Source organism: Motacilla alba, chromosome 4, assembly GCF_015832195.1.
Source record: "Motacilla alba alba isolate MOTALB_02 chromosome 4, Motacilla_alba_V1.0_pri, whole genome shotgun sequence".
NCBI lineage: Eukaryota > Metazoa > Chordata > Aves > Passeriformes > Motacillidae > Motacilla > Motacilla alba.
Genome location: NC_052019.1, coordinates 607,190 through 616,568, shown reverse-complemented (window position 1 = coordinate 616,568; position 9,379 = coordinate 607,190). Strand labels below are relative to the sequence as shown.

The following is a 9,379-nucleotide window of genomic DNA, read 5'->3' as shown; positions in this document are numbered from 1 at the left end:
GCCACGCCACTGGGAGTGCCCCACCCCTGGGCAGCAGCCCTGTCTTGTACCCGAGGAAGCCACCAGGTCCTCCTGGGCTCTGTCCCCATCGCTGCTGGGAGCTGGGACTTGCTGATCCTGAGGTCTTGTCCAGCCTAAGCGACCCGGTGGTTCTGCTGTCCCACCAGGAGCAGCTCCCAGCCCAGCCTGCCGGGAGATCAGGGCCAGTGCCAGATTTAGGGAGCTGTGCTCTCCGGCATTCCCAGTGACTCCAGGGATGTCAGAGCCTCCGTCCCTGGCTCTTTCCCTCCATCATTTCTGTGCAGTCCATGATTTAACCCACTGAGCCTCTCCAGCGGGGCCATAAATCCATAAATGGTGGCGCTGGGGGCTGAGGGGGCCGCTGCCCCCTGTCCCAGCTCTGCCTGTGCCCGCTGCAGGGATGCCATGTGTGGGAAGATCCAGTGCCAGAGCTCTGCCAAGAAGCCGCAGGGCACCAACACGGTGTCCATCGACACCACGATCCGCCTCAAGGGCCGCGAGGTCAAGTGCCGGGGCACCTTCGTCTACAGCGCCAAGGACGACCAGGAGGACCTGTCCGACCCGGGGCTGGTGCTGACGGGCACCAAGTGCGGGGATGGGATGGTGAGTGCCCCCTCCTGCCCTGGCCTCTGCTGAGGGACACCTTCTCCACGTCGCTGTACAGGGTGACACGGAGCAAGTGCCGCGACTCCATCGGAAGGGTGCATAAGAGAGTTTATTAGAGTACAGGTTACTTTTATACTTCTCCACGATATTTGCATTTACTCAACACATACATACATTGCCCATTGGTAGCAAGAAAGAAACAGAGTTCTTAACAGGTGGACAAGGAGCAACGTCGTTCTGTGTGCCAGCTAGAGTCCCTATCTCTTAACTTTCCTTCATCATGTCTTCCTCAGGAGAGATAAGGGGCTTTCCTTATCTTTGGGAAGCCTTAGCTGGCTCCCAAGAACAGCACAGAATGCCTTTCCTACATCCCTGGCTGCACATGGCTCTCCCGTGTCGCAGCCGGGCCCTGCAGTGGTTCCTGGCACACCTGCAGACGTTGTCTGGTGACACCTCAGCTGCTGCCACCAGGTGTTTGTAGGGCACCAGATTCTTCTCTGCCGGGGCATTTGTGGGCATCACCAGATACTCAGTCACGTTTAGGCCACCACATTGTTCTCTCTGCCCTCCAAGCTCCGTCACCAAATCGGCTCAGAGTGGAGCAACCCCCGCGGGAATTGCCCCAGGGTTTGACTGAGGCTTGCTCCCATGAAGAGATTGTTTCCCAGAGGAAACAGGCAATCTCTGCCAGGAATCAACGTGACAAATCCACGCTAGCTGGGCATTGGTCTCTGCAGCCCCTGCATCTCCCAGGCTCCGGAGCGGGCCAGTTGAGCTGAGAGAGGGCAGAGGCTGCTGGAGGGCAGGCAAGGAGGGGTGTGCTCCAGGGAGAGTTGGCTGTGGAGACACTGCCTTCCCTCTTTGGCATTTTAACAGTGAAATTTTCTTTGGGAAGGCCAAAGCGGTGACATTTTCATGGGGAAATACGGCCGGTTTTGAAACCCAGCATTGTTTATTTTGGCCAGTGCCTGGGTGTTAGGGCCAAATGGGAAATGGTTTCTCCAGGAGCTGGCAGGTGGGCTGTGTGTGGAGGGGGCTGGGAGTGGGGATGGCTGGGCTCTGGATGGGGGCTGGGAGTGGAATCCCTTGGCTGGAACCATGCTGTTTCACCACTCTGCATTTTCCAAGAGTCCAGTCCTTTGGAGAACCCCCAGCAGTCCCTCTGCCGGGTCCCTGTGTGACCCCAGCCCCTCGTGTCCCTCCAGGTGTGCAAGGACCGGCGGTGCCAGAACGTGTCCCTGTTTGAGCTGGAGAAGTGCGTGTCCCGCTGCCACGGCCACGGGGTGAGCCCCTGCAGGCAGCTCCTGCCATCAGGGCCAGGGCTCGGAGCCACACCAAGCATCTCCCACAGGGATGGGCCCCGGGACCCAGGGATTTCTGCCTTCCAGACCTGTCCCAGGTGGGGCTGGGCTGGGACCTTTGCTCACCCGTGTCCCAGTGAGAGGAAGAAGGTTGTTTGTGCTGTAAGGACCATCTGCAGAACTTGGACCAGGGTCTGATTTGAGCTGGAGAGTGTTTGGAGCTCAGAGCAGGTGCCTGGTCCCCCTGAGAGCAAAACAAGAGTTGGAAGGAGAACTGGGACAGCAGAAAGGCAGGGAAGTGGTTCAGGGAGTGGGAGGACACTGCTCTCCAAAGCTGCAAAGCTAGAGAGGTTTGAGCTCTGTGGAGTGCAGGGCTTTGTCAGATGAGGCAACAGAAACTGCTGGGTTCTGGATGTGGCAGATAAAACATCTGATTTAACCTTTGTGACAGGTAAAACATCTGATTTACCCTTTGTGGCAGGTAAAACATCTGATTTACCCTTTGTGGCAGGTAAAACATCTGATTTGCCCCTTTGTGACAGGTAAAACATGTGATTTACCCTTTGTGACAGGTAAAACATCCACACCTCCCCTTCTGTTCTGCCCAGCGTGGTTGAGGCTCTCAGAGCTGGGGGTGGTCAGCCTGGAGACGAGAAGGTTCCGGGGAGACCTTCTGGCACCTTCAGCACTGAAAGGGGCTTACAGAGAAGAGGGAGGGTGATGTTTTACATGGGCAGATAGTGACAGGAGCAGGGGGAATGGCTTCAAACTGAGAGAAGAGATGCAGATGGGATACTGGGAATCAGGAATTCCTCCCTGGGAGGTGTGAGGCCCTGGCACAGGTGCCCAGAGCAGCTGGGGCTGCCCCTGCATCCCTGGCAGTGCCCAAGGCCAGGCTGGACCTGGGAGCACCTGGGACAGTGGGAGGTGTCCCTGCCATGGCAGGGGTGGCACTAGAGAAGCTTTAAGGTCCTTCCCACCCAACCCATCCCAGGATTCTGTGATGTCCAAGGGGAAGCATTGTCAGGGGTGAAGCTCCTTCAGCCCAGACTTGTGTCCCCATCAGTTCACTCCTGCCCTATGGACCATCACTGCCACACACCCCAGCCCTCTCCTCTGTCCCCAGGTGTGCAACAGCAACAAGAACTGTCACTGTGACCCCGGCTGGGCCCCCCCGTTCTGCGAGAAGCCAGGCCTGGGTGGCAGCGTGGACAGCGGCCCCGTGCAGAGCCACAGTGAGTCACAGCTCGTCCCCGGTGCCCCGAGGGGCTCCTGGGCTGCAGCGGTGCCACGGGAGAGTCTGTGCCCAGCTCTGGCTGGTTGGTGGCCCCCCATTGCCATCCGAGGCCACTGAGGGCTGTTCCCTTCCTGGAGCTGGGAGCAGCAGGGATGTCTCCAGCTGGGCTGGCCGGGAGTGGGCAGATGGGGTCACCGCGTCCATCGAGCCAGGCCTGGTGGCTGCCCCAGCCCCTCACTGGTCCCTGTGCTTGCCCTGGCAGCCCACGAGTCCATCCTGATCGCCCTGGTCGTCATCTCCCTGTTCCTGCTGCCCGCCCTGACGCTGAGCATCTACTACTGGTACCGGCAGGAGAACTCGCTGCTCAGCAGGTGGCTCCAGGAGGGCAGGCACAGGGGCCACGGCGCCTGCAGGTGCGTGGGCACCCCAACCCTTCCCTGCCAGCACCCCGTGCAGTCGGGGCTGGTTCCAGGCAGCCTGGCAGCGGGCTGGGGGAGCTGGGCGTGCACAGCCCCTGCTCCGGGCTGAGACCCGCTCTGGAGCCTGCACAGGCTGGCCTGGGAAAGGCAGGCTCCCAGCAATTCCCTGAGCCCAGGACAGGAATGCTCCTCTGGGCAGGACAGCCCAGGGAGCGCTGGAGGTGGCCTGGTATCAGGGACAATTCTCATTCCTTGCAGGCTGCCCGTCACACACTGACCATCCCTGTCACACACTGACCATGCCTGTAACACACTGACCATCCCTGCCACACACTGACCATGCCTGTCACACACTGACCATCCCTGCCACACTGACCATCCCTGCTGTCCATCACACACTGACCATCCCTGTCACACACACTGACCATCCCTGTCACACACTGACCATGCCTGTCACACACACTGACCATCCCTGTCACACACTGACCATCCCTGCCACACACTGACCATGCCTGTCACACACTGACCATGCCTGTCACACACTGACCATGCCTGTCACACACACTGACCATGCCTGTCACACACTGACCATCCCTGTCACACTGACCATCCCTGTCACACACTGACCATCCCTGTCACACTGACCATCCCTGTCACACACTGACCATCCCTGTCACACTGACCATCCCTGCCACACACACTGACCATCCCTGTCACACACTGACCATGCCTGTCACACACACTGACCATCCCTGTCACACTGACCATCCCTGTCACACACACTGACCATCCCTGTCACACACTGACCATCCCTGTCACACACACTGACCATCCCTGTCACACTGACCATCCCTGTCACACACACTGACCATCCCTGTCACACACACTGACCATCCCTGTCACACTGACCATCCCTGTCACACACACTGACCATCCCTGTCACACACTGACCATCCCTGTCACACACACTGACCATGCCTGTCACACACTGACCATCCCTGTCACACACACTGACCATCCCTGTCACACACTGACCATCCCTGTCACACACACTGACCATGCCTGTCACACACTGACCATCCCTGTCACACACACTGACCATGCCTGTCACACACTGACCATCCCTGTCACACACTGACCATTTTTGCTGCCCATCCCACACTGACCATCTGTTAATGAGGTGTTATTGAGACAGGGCAGTGTTTTGAAGGCCCCTGGTGCTTCCCTGGTTACTTTACTTGGCCATGTCCCTGATTCCCCGCAGGAACAAGTCCATTGGTCGGAAGTCGAGCAGTGCCCATGCCAAAGCTGCTTTCACCCTGAGGAACATTTCAGCCTCCAGCCACCCCACTAAGGTCAGTGATAACTCAGTGGGGTCAGGGATAACTCAGTAAGGTCAGGACAACTCAGTAAGGTCAGGGATAACTCACTGGGATCAGGGATAACTCACTGGGGTCAGGGATAACTCAGCTGCCAGGTTTGATTCCCTGCTGGGATGTGAAGCCTGTGGATATCCCACCTGCTCCCAGGCACTGGGCAAGCCCTGGTGCCCTGAGCTGGTCCTGCCCCATGTGTGCACTGAGCTCTTCCCTCCTAAAGCTGAGTTTGTTGAGCTCAAACTCCCCTGGTGGTCACCGGGAGCCTCCACTGGGAAATGTCCCATATGGAAAAGGGATAGATGGGAGTGAGGGATGATCACAGCCTGTGTCGAGGGCAGGGCGGGTATTTTCTGATGTTAATGAGCCCAAAATTCAAACAAAATTGGTTTTTGGCTTTGTAGTTTGATTTGTGGTGTCCTGTTCTTCCTCCTCGTGTCACTGCTCTTGGTTCCTGCAGGTTCGGTTATTCCTTCATTTGGGTATTCCCTCATTTTCCAGTTCTTTTACTTATCCTGCATCACACTTCAGTGAATTTCTAACTTTGAACCTGCACTGTTGCTTTTTGAGCACCAGGGCTGAATTTATGAGGAATTCAGGATTTTTGGACGATGTCTCCCCCCTGCTGGAAATCTGGCGAGCATTCAGCAGAGCTGACCCCGCCCTGGCTCTGCAGCTCCTTCCTCATCCCTGTGCGTTCCCGTGGGGTTAGTGGGGAGCAAACACGGGATCACAGGATCAGGAGGGCTGGAAATGCCCTCTCATGTCCATATCTGAGCCCATCCAATCCAGCCCTCAACGCTGCCAGGCTCAGCACTGAACCTGTTCAGCTTTTGGGGGGGGCTGGTGGCAGCGGCGGTCCCAGGAAGTGCTCCGAGCTCCTGCAGCTCCTGCAGCTCCCCAGAAGCCAGCCAGGAGGGGACACTGCTGCTCAGCCCCGGCAGAAGGTAGCCCACGGACGCTGCCCCAGCTGTGTTTTCTCCCTCTCTCCTCGCAGCAGAGCCCACGGAGCGCGTTCCTGCCCAGCCCCGGCGCTGCCCAGCCCGGCTCTCAGCCCATCAACGTCGTGCACCCCCTTCGCCCGGCCCCCCGCTCCATCCCCCCCCGCCCCCGGGACCCCAAACCCGCCAGGCCCCCCTCCCCCAGCCACCAAATCGCCCCTGCTCCCCCCCAAAGCCGGCGCCTCCCAGGCCAAGCTCCCGCCTCCGAAGAAACCTCTTCCCTGCAGCCCCGTGAGGAGCCCCCAGGTGAGCCCTGCTCAGAGCCCCCAGGTGAGGAGGAGCCCCCAGGTGAGCTCTGCTCAGAGCCCCCAGGTGAGGAGGAGCCCCCAGGTGAGCTCTGTTCAGAGCCCCCAGGTGATCCCTGCTCAGAGCCCCCAGGTGAGCTCTGCTCAGAGCCCCCAGGTGAGCCCTGCTCGCAGCCCCCAGGTGAGCTCTGCTCAGAGCCCCCAGGTGAGGAGGAGCCCCCAGGTGAGCTCTGTGAGGAGCCCCCAGATGAGGAGTAGCCCCCAGGTGAGCCCTGCTCACAGCCCCCAGGTGAGCCCTGCTCAGAGCCCCCAGGTGAGCTCTGCTCACAGCCCCCAGGTGAGCCCTGTGAGGAGCCCCCAGGTGAGCTCTGCTCGGCTCTGTCCCTCCCAGAGCAGGGAAGCTCCCTGGCTTCAGGCTGGGCTCTGTGCAGGGGCTGTCTCAGCCCCCTGGGCGCTGGAGCTCTGCTGACATGGCAGGAAGCTGTTGTGGTGATTCGCAGGGTCCCAGGACGGGGGAAGAGATGAGAATCTGGACTCCGTGTTCCAGAAAGCTGATTTATTATACTATCATATATATCATATTAAAAATGCTACACTAAAACTACACTAAAAAAATAGAGAGAAAGGATCCATCAGAAGGCTGGACAGGAACAGAAAGGAATGAATAACAAAGGCTGTGACTGAGCAGAGCCTGAGCCAGCTGCATCCTTGATTGGTCATTAATTAGAAACACCTCCATGGACCAACCAAGGCAGCACCTACTGCATTCCACAGCAGCAGACAGTCATTGTTTCCATTTCTTTCCGAGGCCCCTCAGATCCTCAGGAGAAGAAAATCCTAGCAAAGGATTTTCACACAAATGTCGTGGTGACAGGAAGCCCATCAGATCTGAGGGTGGTTTAAGGCTTTTTGGGTGTCCTGTGCTTTGAAGCATCTCAGCCCTGCAGGGGGAGGGAGGTCTGTGGGGGCTCCCTGGATGTTCCTCTAAGGATTCTGTCTGTGTCCTCTGCGATGCCAGGTGGCCCCAAAGCAGCAAGCCCCGCGCCGGCCGCTGCCGGGGAGTCCCCTGCTGGCCAAGGAGCTGCCCCCCGCGCACGGACAGACCCTGCTGGTCATGGTCCCTCCCTCCAACTTCAAGGTGCCGGGGACGAGTGGCTCCAGCCACCCCACGAGGCCGCTAAAGTGAGTGGGGAGGAGCTGGGTGTCCCCAGAGCTGGGGGGGCTGCTGGGGGCACCGGGGGTCCCGTGGGACACACCCCAGAGGGCTGCAGCAGCTCCACGGAGAGGCCAAGGCTGGGTGGTGGAAGGTGCCTGGGTAAGGGGGATGCCACCCCTCGGGAGTGCCCCTGGCCTGCCAGCCCGGAGCCTGGAGGGAGCTGGGGGGCTGCTGGGGGTGAGGGAGTGAAGGGGTGACGCTGATGCTCTCTCATCTTCCCTCCTGCAGACCGATGCCACCTCAAAGGTGAGTGGAGGGCATTTCCAGACCCCTTGCTGGGGTGGCTTTGCACCGGGCTGGGAAATGGGGATCAATCCCCCTCCCCAGGGGCTCCTGGGTGGGCAGGACGTGGTCCCTCTGGGCACTCCAACACGGCACCTGTGTCCCAGGGAATGAGGATGTGGGTTTTGTTTGGAGTTGGGAGATAAGGTCCAAGTCCTTGACGGTGCCACCCCGGCTCTCCTGCACTGCTGACTGCCCTGGGTGTGGGCAGGGGAGGCTCCAGGGATCACTCCTGACAGCCTTGGGGCCGTGTCCACGGAGGAGTTCCTGAGCTGGGGAAGGTGGTGGTGCAGCTGGTGGCTGTCTGGGGCCTGCACTCAAACCAGTTGTCTCCTTTCTCTTTCCTCTTGCTCCAGGCCAGTCCCAGCCATCAAGGTCCAATCCACCTCCTTCTCCTCAAAGAAGTGACAGCCCCAGGACACCTGGCCCACCCTTCCTGAGCTGGCTCTCCTGATTTGCACTGCTGTGGCCACAGGGCTCGCCCGTTCCTCCTGTTTTAGTAACCCTTTTGATACCAGAGGACTATTTTTGTAAGACAGAATTTGTATTCAGCACACAAACTGTAGTGGTGGGTGGAGAGGGGACATTGGCGCCACGGCTGGACCAGGGGCTGGTTGAGGTGGGGTTTCCATGACTGGGATCCCACCACGGCTCTTGGCACTGCTTCCTGGCCGATTTCCCTGCCAGCTTCAGTTCTTTGGACACTGCACGCGGGCTGGGAAGGGCTGACTGGGGGAAGTGAACGTTCCCACCGATGGAAGATGCTGGTGACAGCGTGATGTCCTTGCAGCTACCTCCTCCTCCTCCTCCTCCAGGCCTGCGAGCCCCCAGCTGCTGCCAGCACAGCTCCATGCTGGGCACCGTCTGGGGGGGCGTTTGCCTGACAGAAACCTGGTGCCCAGTTTGGGCTGGGCCACGCAGGGCTGGCACATTTCCATGAAGGATCCAAGTTCTCAGGCTCCTCCCGGCCTCCTGTCCCATTGCACAAGGAAAAGCGGTGACGGTCCTGGGGTCACCTGGAAGGAGAAACTGTCTGGGAATGTCTGAATGCCCCCAGTGCTGGTGGCAGCTGCTTTCCAGGGTGCTTCTGAGGGGCTCGGGAGCCCTCACAACGCTGCCTGTTCCCTGCTCCTGGGCCAAGCCCAGCAGAGGCTCCGGGAGCCGCTCACACTCCAGGGGGAAGGAGCCATGAGCCGGGAACAAGAGCAGGGAAACTCCTGCCCGTGCCTTGGCTTGTCCCGAGCCTTGGCCAAGCCACTGCACTTCTCTGTGCCTCAGTCCCCCCTGGGGGTGTTTCCTACCTCGCAGGGCTGTTGTGAGGTTTGACAAAGGGACTCTTGGAAGGGCTCCCCAACCCTCCATCCAAGGTGCTGTTGACCTGCACAGTTTGTGCCACTTTCCTGTGACTTGACCTGCGGCTCGATCAGGGTCTGAGATGACAACAAAGACTTTGAAAAGCCCCCTGGCTCCTCTGGCTCTTTTCTTGCTCCCTATCCCCTGAGCCTTCAGACACCAGGGCATCTCCAGGGCTCTGCCCACCCTGTCCCATCCCATCCCCTCCCATCCCATCTCATCCCATCCCATCATCCCATCCCATCCCATCCCATCCTGTCCTGTCCCATTATCCCATCCCATCCCATTATCCCATCCCCATCCCATCCCATCCCATCCCATT

At 59.3% G+C, this 9,379-nt stretch overlaps 1 protein-coding gene across 1 annotated transcript; it reads left to right on the top strand.

The window, feature by feature from the left end:
* Positions 1-102: 102 nt before the first annotated feature.
* On the top strand, positions 103-9,158 carry LOC119700847 (disintegrin and metalloproteinase domain-containing protein 19-like). Its single transcript, XM_038136515.1, is given in 10 exon segments — positions 103-624; positions 1,833-1,910; positions 3,055-3,163; positions 3,428-3,578; positions 4,849-4,939; positions 5,961-6,092; positions 6,094-6,207; positions 7,225-7,388; positions 7,651-7,668; positions 8,061-9,158. Coding segments are annotated over 10 exon segments (1,179 nt in total). The 5' UTR covers positions 103-354; the 3' UTR covers positions 8,113-9,158.
* The last annotated feature ends 221 nt before the right edge of the window (positions 9,159-9,379 follow it).